The sequence below is a fragment of the Ovis canadensis genome, chromosome 22 (genome assembly GCF_042477335.2).
Source record: "Ovis canadensis isolate MfBH-ARS-UI-01 breed Bighorn chromosome 22, ARS-UI_OviCan_v2, whole genome shotgun sequence".
Classification (NCBI taxonomy): Eukaryota; Metazoa; Chordata; class Mammalia; order Artiodactyla; family Bovidae; genus Ovis; species Ovis canadensis.
Genome location: NC_091266.1, coordinates 24,062,727 through 24,080,814, shown reverse-complemented (window position 1 = coordinate 24,080,814; position 18,088 = coordinate 24,062,727). Strand labels below are relative to the sequence as shown.

The 18,088-nt window shown below is 40.7% G+C and overlaps 2 protein-coding genes across 51 annotated transcripts in view; both read left to right on the top strand.

Moving 5' to 3' along the window:
* Window positions 1-2,136, top strand: part of SGMS1 (sphingomyelin synthase 1) — a 335,925-nt gene extending 333,789 nt beyond the window's left edge. For all 50 annotated transcript variants that reach the window (XM_069567867.1, XM_069567875.1, XM_069567906.1 and 47 more), the window contains one exon: window positions 520-2,136. In XM_069567867.1, the coding sequence (XP_069423968.1) occupies window positions 520-699 (180 nt within the window). In that variant the 3' untranslated portion in view covers window positions 700-2,136. The remainder of the gene's footprint in view (window positions 1-519) is intronic.
* Window positions 1,129-18,088, top strand: part of ASAH2 (N-acylsphingosine amidohydrolase 2) — a 123,107-nt gene continuing 106,147 nt past the window's right edge. The window contains exons 1-3 of the mRNA XM_069567865.1: window positions 1,129-3,759; window positions 9,031-9,118; window positions 9,573-9,708. The gene's annotated coding sequence lies outside the window, so the exon portion shown is untranslated. The remainder of the gene's footprint in view (window positions 3,760-9,030; window positions 9,119-9,572; window positions 9,709-18,088) is intronic.

Here is an 18,088-nt window from a genome sequence, read left to right as displayed (position 1 = left end):
TAGGAGCTGGCGTCCTTCTAGAACAAGTATCACATTCTCATCGTCCCTGGAAAATACTTTTTTAAGCTGTGCCCACCTCTTGCTTGATCTTGCATTCCTACCTTCTTTTCCATCTTGGGCCCCTCACCAGCTTAATACTTAACATTTGATTAAGTCTCTCCGTTTTCATCATAGGAGAGTAACTAAAGCACTAATTGAAGTATTTATTTATAGATGAGAGACTTAAGTAAGCCACACTTTCTCCATGTACTCCTGGCATTGGAGTTATCTGTTTCTCTGCTAGAGAAACAGGTGTGGTCTGGTGTGCAGTTGGGTACAGAGTGTAGAATGGTGACGTGAGTGTGAATCTGGGGCCATAAAGGTGATCAGGGGCTGGATCTGGGGGCCTTTGTGAATCGTAATATGGAAAATATTTGAACCTGAAGTGAAGCATTATGAGAGCCATGTGTATGTTCCTATCGGGGCTGAAACCATCAGTTGCTCTTCCTGACTCGGTTTTCTCTTTCTGTGTTCTCTTAGGTGCTAAAAGAAGCTTCCCAGATGAACCTCCTGGCCAGAGTGTGGTGGTACAGGCCGTTTCAGTACTTTGAAAAGAATGTCCAAGGAATTGTACCTCGGTCTTACCATTGGCCCTTCCCCTGGCCGGTAATCCACCTCAGTAGGCAAGTTAAATACAGCCGACTGGTGAATGACACGTAACAGCCCTACATGGTGGAGAAAGAGGAACTGTCCAAAGTGCTAAGAACTCCATGAGAGAAGACGCCACAAAATAAACAACTCCCTAATCCCATTATCTTTCAACAGTTACCTTGACTTAACCTATTGAGTTACCTGGTCAGCACTGTGATCTTTTTTTCTCTCCAAAGGACCTGCGTTGGACAACAATAAGGAAAACTCAACCTATCATACACCGTACACATCTCCTGTTCCTAAGTTTGGGATTTACATAATCTGCGACCACCATGTTCCTTTGTATGACGCAACAGCGTAAATGTAAGCTTTTATATCATCAGTTCTGGTCTTTCCAGTTACATCTGGAAATAAAGCGTATTATTTTCTTGGGAAAACATACTTTTCATATCTCTTGCCCCAAAGATTGGGCTGTAAGCCATTTTCTAGCAAATGTCTCTATGAAGGTTTCTTAAGTACCTGAATGGGGTTCGATTCTGAAATCTTTCTACCTGTTGCACCAATATTCAAATAAAAATGACAGACACAGGAAGGTTTGGTAACTTTGGGTTTTGTAAAATTCAGCAGAGACAGTGTGTCAAAAAGTGCAAAAAAAAAAAAGATTCTGTTATAAAGTGATTTTCTAAGTATTTCCTAACTTTATTTTTCAAAATGATGTTATGAAAACCAAATTTAAAGATTTTTACATGTCAGAGAACAGAGAGTTAAAATTTAAAAATGCTTCTTGGGAGAGAAATTTGTCTATGTTTCTAGTGCCTTTCTTGTCTTGATTGTATGGTCAGTAGGCAATCTTCAATGTTTTTATTTAAAATAAATATTCCATGAAAATATAAATGTATGTATACACTACTAAATTTTGCATTTATAGCTAAATTCAATCAGAAGACTGTTTATGGTTCTCAAACTGCTATGAATTAAAGAATGGGGGAATTAATTGGAAAGTGAGAGCCTGTTCCCATATTGTGAGCAGGCGACAATGATGTGTACCACCTCAATTATTTTACCATCTATTTGGTAGTTCGATTTTAACTATACAATGAAAACAGCCATGAATTCTTTGTTTTTAAAAAGAGAGTTTTGAAAATGATCACTTAACTAAAACTTGAAAGCTATAAAGTAGTTATCCATACTCTCATGACAATTTTGTTGGTGAACAACAAAAAAGAGATCTATTTCTTTAAAATATATTCGTGCAGGAACTGCGTGTAGTTCTAAGTTTTACTCCTAACAGAAGTTTGTTTGGGGAAGTATTCTATTCTATACTTGCCAATGTGGAGAACAAAATAGTTTTTTAAGGATGAAGAAGTATATATATCCATTCTGTATTTTACGTGCAGCAGACTTATCTCCGTAGGGTTTTTTGTGTATTCACAAGGTGATATTTGTATTGTAAAACAATAATGGTGAAGGAAATAAAAAGGCTTTTAAAATTTTGTTTGTTTTAAATCTTTGTAAAGTTATTATTCCAGAGAGTATACTGATTATCTTAACAGCTTACCTAGATCATAAAGTAATCAAGATGCACTTTTTAATAAAAACTGATACTTTAAAAAATGTCTACTCTTTCTAATGTGTTCACATTCTTCACAAGTCATAAACGAAGTCCTTGAAGCAAGATGTAAAAACAAGTTTTGGCATTTCCTCGCTGAGTTTGTTTGAGAGAGGGCCTTTATAATCATATTTCTTTTCCCTTGAGATTCCTTGAAACGTACTCTAAACTTCGGTATAACCTCTACAGATAGCGTATATTTTTAAAACATAAGAGAAGACTCACAGGTAAGTTCAAACTGCAGACCACTGTTTACCAATAATTTTCAATTCTCCAGTTCTCAATCAAGTCACTTACTTTTTCCCCCTATAACTGAAAGTAATATAAGTTTTTCAGTTTAGATGGAAAGGGAAAGTAAATTCCGAAATGAGAAATATGGTCATGGTTCTTTGAGAATCAACGGTAAGAAAAACTTTTTAAAAAGGAAAAAAATATGTTATTCTTGATGTGGGAGAAGAATGAGGATGTTAACAGTGGAAACCTGTTCTTATGAAGGGAAGCTATTGTCCTAACCTGGGAGGCTACAGCTGTAAAACTAGAAAGATTTGCTGCGTGGGACCAGATGCTGAATATTAAAACGGTAAGTAACTTGAAAATGAATTCTTGACGTATGCTCAGAACAGCATTTTTTTTCCTAAATCAAAAGTTATATTTAAAAGATCATTATTTTAAGTTTACCTACTACATTTGTACCAAGAAGTTCCCTTAATGGTTGTACTTCGTGCCTGGCTGTGTAGAACCATGAACTGACGTATCTTGTGGCTCTCAAGTCTGCAACTTCAGGTAGGAAAAGAGAAATGTTATGTTCTGGAGAACTGTAGTGCACTTGATAATGGCTGGGCGAGTGAGGACATGTGCTTTTCTGTGCTTTAGTAAGCCAGCGCCCTAGACCATAGCTGCTTTATCTAACACTCAGAGTTAGGCAATTCTCAAGCGTTATCTTGTTAACCCTTACATCACCAGATGGTTCCTTATTAACCCCATTTTATGGAGGTTGATTTACGTATGTTTAAATCAACGCCCTTTCCCAAGGGCATGCAACTGATAAAAATCTGATTGAAGTTCAAGTTTTCACCCACTCCTCGACACCCTCTCCTCGACACCCTCTCCACCGACACACTGTGAGCTTTCATAAATTCTTCAGCAAGAGTCCACAGTGAGAGAAACCTGACTGTGGTAGTCAAGCTAAGCAGAGTGACTTACTGTGAACCAAGTACCAGGAAATTCACACCATGAGGTAGAGAGACTCATTTTGCCAGTTTCTGATTGTTGTATTTGTTTTATTTGTATCCCAAGCAAAAACCAAAATTGATAAATATGATAAGTATCTCAAAATTATAAATATTACATAAAACGAGAGAGCCTGCTTTTTTTTTTAATTAGAGTATAGTTGATTTACAGTGTTGTTTCAGCTGTACCATAAAGTGAATCAGTTATACATGTATCCACTCTCTTGTAGATTCTTTTCCCACATAGGTCATTATATAGAGCGTATGGAGTAGAGTTCCCTGTAGGATACAGTAAGTCCTTATTAGTTACCTATTTTCTATCTGTATATGTCAATGCCAATCTCCCAGTTTATCTCTCTCATCTCTCTTCTGGTAACCATGTTTGTTTTCGACATCTGTGACTGTTTCTGTTACGTAAGTAAGTTCATTTGTACCATTTTTCTAGATTCCATGGATAAGCAGTATCGTCTGTTTGTCTTCCTCTGACTTCCTTTACTCCATATGATGATCTCTAGGCCCATCCATGTTGCCACAAATGGCATTATTTCATTCTTTTTATGGGTGAGTAACATTCCTTTGTGTCAGTTCAGTCGCTCAGTCGTATCCGACTCTTTGCGACCCCATGAATCACAGCACGCCAGGCCTCCCTGTCCATCACCAACTCCTGGAGTTCACTCAGACTCACGTCCATCAAGTCCGGGATGCCATCCAGCCATCTCATCCTCGGTTGTCCCCTCCTCCTCCTGCCCCCAATCCCTCCCAGCATCAGAGTCTTTTCCAATGAGTCAACTCTTCTCATGAGGTGGCCAGAGTACTGGAGTTTCAGCTTTAGCATCATTCCCTCCAAAGAAATCCCAGGGTTGATCTCCTTCAGAGTGGGCTGGTTGGATCTCCTTGCAGTCCAAGGGACTCTCAAGAGTCTTCAACACCACACTTCAAAAGCATCAATTCTTCAGCGCTCAGCCTTCTTCAAATCCATCTCTCATATCCAAACATGACCACTGGAAAAACCATAGCCTTGACTAGATGGACCTTAGTCGGCAAAGTAATGTCTCTGCTTTTGAATATACTATCTAGGTTGGTCATAACTTTTCTTCCAAGGAGTAAGCGTCTTTTAATTTCATGGCTGCAGTCACCATCTGTGGTGATTTTGGAGCCCAAAAAAATAAAGTCTGACACTTTCCACTGTTTCCCCATCTATTTGCCGTGAAGTGATGGGACCACATGCCATGATCTTAGTTTTCTGAGTGTTGAGCTTTAAGCCAACTTTTTCACTCCTCTTTCACTTTTATCAAGAGGCTTTTTAGCTCCTCTTCACTTTCTGCCATAAGGGTGGTGTCATCTGCATATCTGAGGTTATTGATATTTCTCCTGGCAATCTTGATTCCAGCTTGCATTTCTTCCAGTCCAGCGTTTCTCATGATGTACTCTGCATATAAGTTAAATAAGCAGGGTGACAATATACAGCCTGGACGTACTCCTTTTCCTGTTTGGAACCCATCTGTTGTTCCATGTCCAGTTGTAACTGTTGCTTCCTGACCTGCATATCGGTTTCTTAAGAGGCAGGTCAGGTGGTCTTATATTCCCATCTCTTTCAGAATTTTCCGCAGTTTCTTGTGATCCACACAGTCAAAATCTTTGGCATAGTCAATAAAGCAGAAAGAGATGTTTTTCTGGAATTCTCTTGCTTTTTCCATGATCCAGTGGATGTTGGCAATTTGATCTCTGGTTCCTCTGCCTTTTCTAAAACCAGCTTGAACATCAGGGAGTTCACAGTTCATGTATTGCTGAAGCCTGGCTTGGAGAATTTTGAGCATTGCTTTACTAGCATGTGAGATGAGTGCAATTGTGCGGTAGATTGAGCATTCTTTGGCATTGCCTTTGGAATTGGAATGAAAACTGACCTTTTCCAGTCCTGTGGCCACTGCTGAGTTTTCCAGATTTGCTGGCAGATTGAGTGCAACACTTTCACAGCATCATCTTTCAGGATTTGAAACAACTCAACTGGAATTCCATCACCTCCACTAGCTTCGTGGGCCTTAGAAAGCATTCCTTTGTATGTATGTACCATATTCTTGATCCATTCCTCTACTGATGATAATTTAGGTTGCTTCTGTGTCTTGGCATTGTAAATAGTGCTACTGTGAATGTTGGGGGGAGTATATCTTTTGAATTATGGTTTTCTCTGGATACATGCCCAGGAGTGGGATTGTTGGGTCGTATGGTAGTTCTGTATTTAGTTTTTCAAGGAACCCCCATACTGTTCTCCTTAGTGGTTATACCAATTTACACCCCACCAACAGTGTAGGAGGGTTCCCTTTTCTTCACACCCTCTCTAATATTTATTGTTTGTAGATTTTTTTTGATGATGGCCTTCCTGACCTGCTTGAAGTGATACCTCATTGTAGTTTTGATTTGAATTTCTCTAATAATTAATGCGAAGAGTTGACTCATTGGAAAAGACTCTGATGCTGGGAGGGATTGGGGGCAGGAGGAGAAGGGAACAACAGAGGATGAGATGGCTGGATGGCATCACTGACTCGATGGACAGGAGTTTGAGTGAACTCAGGGAGATGGTGATGGACAGGGAGGCCTGGCATGGTGCGATTCATGGAGTTGCAAAGACTCGGACATGACTGAGCGACTGAACTGAATAATTAATGATGTTGAGCACTTTTCATGTGCTTTTTGGCCATTCATATGTCTTCTTTGGAGAAATGTCTAGATCTTCTGCCCATTTTTTGAGTGAAGTTTTTTTCTTTTTTCTTTTTTTTGAGCTACATGAGCTGTTTGAGATTAATCTCTTGTTGGTTGCTTTGCTTGTAAATATTTTCTCCCATTCTGTGGGTTGTCTTTTCATTTTGTTTATGGTTTCCTTTGGTGTGCAAAAACTTTTAAGTTTAATTAGGTCTCATTTGTTTGCTTTTATTTTCATTATATTAGGATGTGGATCGAAAAAGATGTGCTGTGATTTATGTCAAAGAATCTTCTGCTTTTATTTCCCTCTAAGAGTTCTATAGTGTCTGGCCTTAAATTTAGGTCTTTAATCCATTTTAAGTTGGTTTTTGTGCATGGTGTTAGAGAATATTCTAATTTCATCCTTTTACATGTAACTGTCCAGTTTTCCCAGCACCGCTTACTGAAAAGACTGTCTTTTCTCCATTGTATATTCTTGCCTCCTTTGTCAGCCTGCTAACACTAATTTGACCACCACTATACAAAAAGTCAGGTTTTCAATTAACTGGGAGATAGGATATGCTCCTTGGAGCCCTTCATATTGACACACTTTTTCTCTTTTTGGTGGGGAAACTCGTTTTAAACAAATCAAAGCTGCTGTCTTGAAATTTGGTTTATCAGCCCCTTAACATTCTTGTCTGTCTGCTGACCCAGAGAACAAATAAGCAGAAACTTAAACAATGCCTGCCTTCAGAGGGCCCAGACTCCAGCTCCCACAGGAGGGCAGAGACGGGCGTGGTGAGTGAGAGGCGGACTAAGGGTGAGGGGAAGCGACAAGAAGGCTGGAGTTGGGCCCCAGAAGACGTAGAAGGTTCAGAGAGTGGCTGGGCAGCAGCATTCCAGGAAGGCACAGAAGGACGTTGCAAATGGCTCTGGTTTGCTCTTGGTGAGAAGAATGAAGTGAGGATTTATTGTAAGAATTCCTATTTATCGTGTGTTTCAGCAATCCTGTTAATTCTTGAGCCCTGATTGGGCACAGTGGTATGGTTTTAGCATTAAATGATTGAGAAAACACACGCTTATGAGTTAGAAAAGTCCTCAAGAGAATTTGTGGTTTATTAATCACAATAACATATATGCACTGTTTGGTCACTGGGAATAGTACTTATTTGTAAGAGCTGTTACTCCATTAACACATCAAGGTTTTTGTGTGTAAAGATTTGAGGATCTCTTGAGACTTCTTGGGGAAAGCTTACTGGAGATTAGGCAGAGTTCAGTGAAATAGGCAGAGTCCTTCCCCCTCCCCCACCCCCCGACCAAAGTTTAACAACAACAACAAAAAGAGTGTGGATCCAGAGGCCTATGTAACCTCCAGTGTCACAGTTTCTGTGCCAAAGGTGTGTGTCTACAGGGAGCAGGCATGGCATTTCAGGTGAGGGTAAGGAATGGTTCCGGCACCCCGAGGAGCCAACCCAGAGTCCCCTCTTAACCCCATGGTGGCCCAGAACCACACGTGTGTTGATGTTCTGTTCTTAGATGTACACATACTAGGGCTGCTCCCATTTTCTTACAGAACTGACCCCTTTATTATTTTTTTTGAGCTTTTTATTTTGTATTGGAGTGCAGCTGGTGGACAATGTTTTTTAGTTTCAGGTGAACAGCGAAGGGACTCAGCCATACATATACATGTATCCAATCTCCCCCAAAGCCCCTTCCCATCCAGGCTGCCACATAACATTGAGCAGAGTTCCATACGCTCTAGAGTAGGTCCTTGTTGGTTGTCCATTGTAAGTATAGCAGTGTGTACCCGTCCATCCCAAACCCCCTAACTGTCCCTTCCCCCTGGCAACTGTAAGTTTGGTTTCTAAGTCTGTGAGTCTCTTTCTGTTTTGTAAATCCATTTGTGTCATTTCTTTTTTAGATTCCACTTACAAGGGATGCCGTACAGTGTTTCTCCTTCTCTGACTGATTTCACTCAGTATGACACTTGGTCCGTCCATGTTGCTGCAAATGGCGTTGTTTCGTTCTTTTTAATGGCTCAGTAATATTCCATTGTGTGTGTGCACCACATCTTTATCCATTCCTCTGTCAGTGGACATTAAGCTTGCCTCCATGTCTTGGCTGTTGTAAACAGTGCTGCCGTGAATACTGGTGACTCCTTTAGTATATCATCTGTCATCTCTCTGTTTATTTGTTCAGTCACCCAGTCATGTCCAACTCTCTGTGTGTGTATGTATTTGAATTGATGTATATTTGAATATATATATATTTGAATTGACTCCATGGACTGCAGCACGCCAAGCCTCCTTGTGCCTCACCATCTATTTCTTATAGATAGTATATGATTGTTTTAAATGTATTTTGAATCTGTGCCTTTTAATTAGTGTATTTAGATCTTTCACTTTTAAACTATTTTATATATATATACATATTTGAATTGGTATCTACCAAGTTCTACTTTTTATATTTGTACAGTATTTTCTATTTGTTCAGTCAGTAGCTTCTCATTTCTTTGGATGAGTACCCTTTTTTAGTTTGAACTAATACAAGTTCTAAATATTTTTAATCTGGTAACCCAACACATATTTCCTTTGTAAATAGGAAATAGCAAGGGTTGGTTGTTTTTTTTTTTAATCTCTTTATATATCCCAATCCATATTATTTCCAGCAAAAACTTCAACCATGATATCACACTTGCCTTTATTTCCCAACTGGAGCTGCATCCAATTCCTCTCTCTTGACTTTGAGTCTTAGATGCAGAAAGGCACATTCAGGTATAAACCCAGGGTGCTTCCTGAAAGGACACAAAGCATTTAGGTCATTGTTAGAGTGATCTAATCTAGAGACATCCTGATTTTAACAGTGCTGTCGTCACACTTTCTCTAGAAACCCTTAACGTGACCATCTACTTTTGTGCCATTTTGGAATCAAACCATGCAGCCATGGACTCTGAAGACCATCGTGGATTGTATAGGTACCTGCTTGTTTGTGGCAACTGAAAAAACCTTGTGGGGCAGAAGTAGAGGAAAATAACAGGTTCAAAGGAAATGCCTTCTCTTTGGGAAGTAAACTAAGCACTTCTTTCTGTTTAAATTTGTATTAGGTACTTGATAAAGGCATGGTAATTGAAAGGGTCAATAAATGAATGGCTCCATTGTTTCATGAAGAATGGGAGTAATTTTCTAGGGCAGAAGAAAAACTCAAAGAGAAAATAGGGTGTATCCTTAGGGGCATGAACTGGGGACTCAGATGTGTTCAAATCCCATCTCTGAAAGCTTATAGGCACTGTATGCCTTGACCAATTATTTCTGAGCCTGTTTGCTCCCTTATAAAATAGAGATGATTTTACTTATGTTGTGGTGTAATGTGGGGCAGTGATGTGGCATGCATTCAAGATAAGTGCTCATTGATAACCACTGTCATTCTAGAGAGGAAACTAAGAGAGATGAAGGCCCTGTGGAGCCAAGAAAGAAGTCCCAGGCAAGGAAAAGACTGGCCCCAGCCAGAGAGACTGAAACACCAAGAAAAAGCAAGTCCACACTCAGCCTTAATTTGAACTTCCGAGTGAGTATACATTCTCAGTAATCTGAACCTGCCTGCTTAGTCACTCAGCCGTGTCTGACTCTGAGACCCCCATGGACTGTAGCCTGCCAGGCTCTTCTGTCCATGGGTTGCCATTCTCTTCTCTAGGGGATCTTCCCAACCCAGGGATCAAACCTGGGTCTCCTGTACTGGCCGTCAGATTCTTTACTGCCGAGCCACCAGAGAAGCTCATCTATCTTAGCGTTTCTGGTAAAATACTTGCCCCAGAATTTTGAACGTCTGATGTGCATGTATAATGGGTTGTTAGAAGAACTGGTTGACTCTGAAACAGTGTGACCTAGTCCTCTTTTGAAGGAGGAAACAGAACAGGCTCTATCTTGAAAGCAGGACTCCATCTTGGGCTGGACTGTGGAGTTGGAGCTATATGCCCGGTATCTATGGAAACCACGTACCAACTGGAAAACCAGACTCCCAGAAGGAAGAGCCCCAGGGCTCGCTCTTTGCTAGAAGAATACCCTAATTATCTGTGTAACCGAACAGAATCATACATTCTATTATGCTTATTGTGGTATGACCACAAGCCTATTGATAATTGTCCACTGTTAACTACCTAGGCTTAAGGCATATGAATCACGAGTTAACTTTGATTGTCAGGGAATTTGGGGAGGTGGGTTTGTGCACGTACACTTAGGGTATATAAGGGTTTCGCAAAAACTGTTCGGGGTCCTTGGCTAAGAGGAGACTCTGCCTTGGGCCTGCTGGTGTAATGAACTGCGCTCCACCATCTGCATTGTCCTTCTGAGTGAGTTTGTTTCCCGGAACACGTGGCTACAGCACTTTGGGGATGAACCAGGGCAGCAATGAAGAAAAACATGGATGGCTATCATGGTTTGTTGACACTTAAGAGTCTGCTCACTAGGCCAGCTCTGTGCTGTCACATGGAAGAACTGGTATTTGAATTGTTTTCTGCTAATACTATTTATCAGCCTGAGGGAGGAGAGGAAAAGATGGTTTCAGCCAAAGCAGTCTGTCTTTTATACATTCCCTTTTATGTAAGGAAGAGCCTGTGACCGTGGAAAGGCAAGTATTGGGTTTCCCGCTGGGATGTGTAGCAAAAACTTCCTGATGCTTTAGGACGGTGGTTCAAGTGGGGAAAAAGTCATTTTGGAAGATGCATGATCTGACTTAAAATGATTGTTTTGCAGTCATCTCTGAAATCATTGGCCTTTAGGGGTTTTGTCTTTTCCTTTTTTTTTTTTTTCCATTTTGGCTTTTAAGAGGACACAGTCAAATCACTGCCACACTTGATAATGTATTCATTATACACCTTATTGGCCGAGAGACTTTTGACCTCTGGCTCGTGTTGGCTGCGACTGAGGCCCCTGACAGGGGTAAGAAGTGAGAAGACAAGAGTGTTTGCAGCATAAACTTCTGTTTTACAGCAGGCAACACTACAAACTGTTTCAATGACCCTTGCAGGCTCCCTACCAGAGGCGGGCAGATGAATCTGCAGACGGTTGCTAGCTCCGTTTCTCCACGGGCTCCAGGGATGAACATGTAAAAGCAAATGGCTGGAAAGGAATTGTGTCCAGTTAGTGCTCCTGGCACATGTGTGCTTTGGAAGCATTGCTGGCCCTGGATTCTGGAGCGCATTCCTGAGCACTTGAGATGACCCTGGATGATTCCACAGAGCTCATGTTCCTGTTCACTCAGCTTGCAGTGGACACTCAGAGCCCTGAGGCCAAAGGACTGCCTAATGAGATTTCTCCTGGGGCTCCTGTTTCCTGAGCCCTGAGGGAAGCTGCTGGAAGAGGCAGAGGAATTGAAGCCAGGAATAGAGCCAGAAGGTCTTGTTCTTGTACAATCCTCTGCACCAATTGCACCCCATACACAGCAAAAGTTGTTGTTGGGATTGTGGGGTGGTGATATGGTTCTTCGGGAGAGAAAATGTCAATGCATTCAGCACATATAACCTCCACATGCTATTAACATCACACAAGTCTGAATTCAAACAAAGTCACCAAAATTAGATGGGAAGGTAGCAGAAATGTCAGTTTAACACATGGTGAGTATGGAGAACTGTGGCAGTTTCCCTTCCCGTAGATCTGGGCTATCAAAACTGGCTTAATTTCTCAAGATGTTCAGAGCATAATCACCAATTAAAATCAGTAATGACAGTGAATTTGCTTGGACCCTTGGAAATCCATTTTCTTCTTGAGAATGAGAGGAGTCTGAATCCAGGTCTTTTTCATTTGACAAAAATGATGAGGAATGGATGGCAATCTTCCTATTGCTGAAAGGAGGTCAGAGCGGGAAAGGCAGCCAAGCTCACTAGAAAGACCTGCTGGTTGCTGTTCTGGTTTAGAGCAGCTTGTATCATATGCCCAGGACTGAAGGCAAATGAGCTGGTGGAATTGGGGCTGAGGCCTTGGGGACGAGAGGCATTGGATGGTGGTCCCTGGAGGGCAAGGGGCCACTGGGGACCAGAGAGCGCAGCATTCTCTGTATCCCAGTTCTCCCTTCCCTTCCAGTTTGGCGTTGATGTTGGAGAAAATCTAAGTTAGAAAATACACACGGGCACACACACACGTATAATTTCAGCATTCATATCAGTGTATCTAAGACTCTAATAAATCTTCCCTTTAAAGAAATCTACTTAAATTTCATTAACTAATATTTTCCAAATTTACCTGGCATTGAAATCCTTTTCATTATAAACTCATTCCTTGCCAATGTTTTATTATGAGAAAATGTAAGTGTGCACTAAATTGAGAAGAATTTCACCTTGAGAATCCCTAGAGGCACCACCCAGTTTCTACCTTAATTTTTTTTAGCTTGCTGTTACACATACCAATCCATTTGTCTATCTTTTTATCTGTCAGTTACTCTTATCTTTACGAATTCATTTGAAAGTCAATTGCTGATGTCAGTTTACTGCTGCCTAAATACTTTGGCATTCATTAATCAAAATTCAAAATTTGTTCAGTTTTTTTCAAGGTAAAATTTATAACTGAAGAATACACAAATCTTCAGTGCATATTTACCAAGTTGACAAATGCATGGACCTGTGTAACTCAAACACCTGTTGTGACCTTGAACGTTAGTATCTCCCCAGAGAGCTCTATGCCTTCCCAGTCAATCCTGGCCAATCTTTCTCCCTCTCACTCCAGAGGCATGTATCCTTTTTTCCGCCATTGATTTTTTTTCCCTACCATGTACTAGGTAAGCACTCTGTGTCTCGCTTATTTCACTCTGCATAATAATTTTGGATTTATTCATGTTGTCACGTGTACTGATAATTTATTTTTTTATTAGTATTTCGTTGAATAAATATATCGCAGCTTGTTTATCCACTCTTCTATAGATTGATATCTAGACTGTTTCCAAATTTTGGATGTTATGAATCAGGCAGGTCAGAATAGTCTTGTGTATGTTTTCTGTGTGTGTGCATATGTGTACATATGTGCCTGAATATACAGACATACCTCATTTTGTTGCACTTTGCTTTATTGTGCTTCAGAGATACTTCATTTTTACAAATTGAAGGTTTGTGGCAACCCTGCATTGATCAGTAATAGCACCATTTATCCAACAGCTTTTGCTTACTTCATGCATTTGTCTCACATTTTGGTAATTTTTGCAATATTTCAAACCCTCCACCAGAAAGGCTCAGATGACAGTATTTTTTTATCAAGAAAGTGTTTTTACATTATGGCATATGCATTTTTTAGACTGAATACGATTATTGTACTCTTAATACAGGATAGTGTGAGCATAACTTTTATAAGCATTGGGAAATTTCATGTGACTTGTGTTATTGCAGTGGTTTGGAATTAAACCTGCAATATCTCTGAGGTATGCCCATGTGTATATATGTTTTCTTTTCTCATAGGTAAATAGCCAGGTGTGGGATTGTTGGGTCAGGGTGTGTTTGATCCTGTAAAAAACTACCAGACCTATTATACTTTCAGGAAATGTTTCTTGCTCTTAAAAAGGGACCCAACATTGAAAATACCCCCTCAGGTTGGCAAGGTTGAGTCTAGATATAATGCCTAGAAGTTCTGGGGGCATAACTGACTTAGTGTCATTGAGGAACTGGGTCCCTAATGATTTTATTAGATGCTGAAGTAACCAACTCTGGGGCTGCCTTCCTTGGACTTGTTATGTGGTTTAACAATGTTCCTTATTAAGTCAGTTTGAACAAGAGATACTTAAAAAATTGAACAGAGTGCAACTATTTTTAGAAAATCTACCAAAGTATTCCAGACACACAGAAAAGTATACACAGATTAATTTTCACAAACTGAGCATACCTGAGTAGCTGGCCGCCAGATGGAACAGCAGCGTTACCCATATCATGGGCCTTGAGGAAATAGGGCTGTATCACTCACCATCAGAATTAGATGTGAAAAAATTAAATTGGAAGCCCCATGAAGTTTGCTGGTGAATTCTACGAAACATTTCAGGAAGAAGAAATCATACCAGTGCTCCACAAAAATGAAATTGACAGCCCCATTAGAAACCCCTCACTCCTCCCCCAGCTCTCTCCTGGCTTCTCTCTCCCCCAAACCTCCTCTTGCAGCCCCGCTACTGGCACAGATTTCTTTTCTGTATTCTCTCTCCATATTCCTCTCCGTTTGTATGCTTCATTCACCAAGGCAAAAGCCTTATCGTTAGCTAAAATAGTAATCCCTGAAAATATCCCCCAAGATGTCAGGGGTGCAGGGGGAGGGGAGTTGGGGAAGAGGCAGAACTATGAGAAAGGGACCCAGCAAAGTGCTTGTTGTCTCCACTGAACAGTGAAACGTAGGGGGCAGAAAATGAATTGTGTCACTCATCAGCCATGTGACTTTGGTTGTGCCAGTACTTGAGCCTTGGGTGTTAGTTGTGAGTTGGGTAGATTAATAGTAGCTACTTCACAGGGGCTGCTTTGAGGATTGAGGGTGAATAACTTACATGTATTTAGGGGGTGCAGTAGTGGGTCGTATTCTGGGATTTGTGGGATAACTTCTTTCCAATTCCTACCCTAAGAAGGAAGGGATTCTTCCCAGGAAATGCTGTTGGCTAAAGCACTTTTGAAAGTCCCTTGGACTGCAAGGAGATCCAATCAGTCCATCCTAAAGGAGATCAGTCCTGAGTGTTCATTGGAAGGACTGATGTTGAAGCTGAAACTCCAATACTTTGGCCACCTGATGTGAAGAACTGACTCATTGGAAAAGACCCTGATGCTGGGAAAGATGAAAGGTGGGAGGAGAAGGGGACGACAGAGGATGAGATGGTTGGATGGCATCACTGACTTGATGGACATGAGTTTGGGTAAACTCCAGGAGTTGGTGAGGGACGGGGGGGTCTGGTGTGCTGCAGTCTATGGGGTTGCAAAGAGTCAGACACGACTGAGCGACTGAACTGAACTGAACTGAACTGAAAGCACTGAAGATCATGGTGTCACAGGAGCTGTCTACAGACTCAGGAGAGGCCATTTGCTGGGATTTGAGGATGGGGGTTAAGGCAGGACTTAGAAAAACAAAACATCTTCTTTTCCAGAAATGAACTATAAGAACAGCAATTAGAGTGCACTTTGAATAATTACATATAATCTCCGAATGAGATGAAGAAGAAAATGGCACCCCACTCCAGTATCCTTGCCTGGAAAATCCCATGGATGGAGGAGCCTGGTAGGCTGCAGTCCATGGGGTCGCAGAGAGTTGTACATGACTGAGTGACTTCACTTCACTTCCAAATGAGAATTATCTACAAATGCTATATTTTGCCTTTGATATAGAACACACCCCTCCTGCACTAATATCACGTGAAAAAAAAATTATGTTTGGAGGAAATGACCGAAGACAATTAGTTAACAGTAAATGAGTAAGAATTTGGATGGAACAGAACAGATTCAATGGTTAAGGCTTCTCAGAGACTGACCTTTAAAGATACTTAAATTAATTGGCTATTAAATTATATACCAGTTTGTCCCAAAGTTCATCCATTAGTGAATAGCTGATATGATTTTTCCCCATAACTATTTATCACTTGTACTATTAATTAATACCTTTCTTGCAATAAATTCCTTTAGAAATTGCTTTAGCCTGACTCTATAATTTATATTTCTAATTCACATCAAAACCAATTCATAACTATCAAAAATGTCCATTTTGTACCACAGAGAATCCTATTACCTTCTGGGACAGAGTTTTCTCTCATTATCTTTGTGGATATTCGATCATTTCTGACCAACCTCTGCTGGTCATTTTCATAAGGTTTTGAGCTAAAGAATCCCTCCAGAGTTATTTTTACAGATACTCAGTGCTTGATTCTCTTCAACCAAACATATTTCTCTCATATTCTTCCCCATCTCAGCAGAGGTCAACTCCATTCTACCAGTTCTAAAAATCTTTGGAATCATTCTTGACTCCTGTTTTCTCTCTTGTTTGTTAATCCCAACAGGAGATTCTGACTCTGCTTTCAAAACACATCCATGTGATAACCACTTAACATTATCTCCTCTTCTAGCGTTCTAGCCTAAGGCTCTTGCTTGGATATTGCAAAAGCCTCCACATTAAAACCTGTGCGTGTGTGTGCTTTCACATAGAATCCAGGCGATGGATACTACAGTAAGCTTGCTAAAAGCCAGATCATGCAACTGCACTGCTCCAAAGTCTGTGATGACTTTCAAATCTGGAGCAAAATCTCCATGCTGCCTGATTCATGAATCACTAAATGAAACCCAGGAAGATCTTTACACTGTACTCAGCTGAATTTTGTTAATATTTCCAAGAGCTAGTGTTCTAGGAAACATGGATGCTGTACGACTTTTTACAACCTGGCCTCAGAAGTCACGTGGCTTCATTTCTACAGTCTCTGTTGTCAGACATAAGCAGTCACTGGCCCTCCAGACTCAAAGGAAGATGACTTAGATCCCCACTTTTCTATGGATGGCATGTCAGAGGATTTGCAACTACGTTTTCAAACTGCTTCAGCAAGGTATGATTCAGTTCAGTGGGGAGTAGTTGGGAAAGTGTGCTGGGTGAGGGTAAAAGTTTGAGCAGGGGTAGGATACGACAGGTACATTTAGGAACTGTTAAGAGAATCCATGTGCCCAGAGTGGGAGACTGACCAGGAGAAATATCAAAAATAAAGGAAAGGACTTGGACTGGGTGAGTCTGAATACCTGGTTAATGGGTCTAGTCTTTGTTCTATAGACAACTGGTCTTTAAACTGATTTGCTTACATATCTCTAAAAGAATTCAGAAACATGCATTTTTAGGTTGGCATCCAATTTTTTCCCTCATATTTAAAAACACAGGCATACCTCAGAGACATTGTGGGTTCAGTTTTAGACCTCTTCGATAAAGCAGATACTGCAACAACATGCAGAGCCACATGAAATCTTTGGTTTCCTAGTGCACATAGAATTTATGTTTATATACTGTAGTCTATTAAGTGTGCAACCTGTCTAAAATAACAATATATATCCCTTGATTAAAAGTAACTTATTGCTAAAAATTGCTAACCATGATCTGAACCTATAGAAAGTTGTGATTTTTTTTTATAATAGTAACTTCAAAGATAACTCACTGATCACAAATCGCCATGACAACTGATCATAACGAAAAAGTTTGAAATACCATGAGAATGACCAAAATGTGACACTGAGCCAGTAAGTGAGCAAATGCTGTTGGAGAAAAATGGCTCCTTTAGACTTGCTCCTTTCACGGTCATCACAGATCTTCCGTTTATGAAAACTGCAACGGCTGCAAAGCACGATACAGTGAAGCAATAAAGTGAAGTATGCCTGTCGTTAACGAAGGTTAGCAGCTCTCGCTATGTGGTCATTCAGGCTGATGGAGGCTTTTCACTTTCTTCTTTCCATAACCTCCAACGTCACTAGCAGTATCTCCCTCCAAATCTTTGCCTGGAGCCCAGAAGATCACACACAGGAAGATATTATAGGTTGAAAATGGAATTGGTACATACCCCTTCTGCTCACTTTCCATTGGTCAGACTTCCAGTTGCATGGTTATTCCTGATGGCACGGGAGGTGAAGAAGAAGAGAGGAACACAGATTCTACAACAAGAACTACTGAGTTCTTGCTACAGAACATAGGTAAAGCATTTAGCTCATTGGCTGCCAGACAGTAAGCATTTAACCTAGTAGCTACTCCTATTGCTACTATTATTACACATTCAGTTTACAGGCTGTGTTCTGTGCCCAGATGGATTTGTACTACCTTTGCTGGAGCTTACAGGCCCCCAGGTAGATGCAACTTTAGGCAAAGGAGGCCCTAGAGCTTTGGAGCCCAATCAGCAGCTGATAAACCCTAGCTGGCAACTCTGCAGCTACAGTCAAAGGGGGAAGAAGAGAGAACTCTTGCAGTAAGTCCCCACACAATTGGCTATT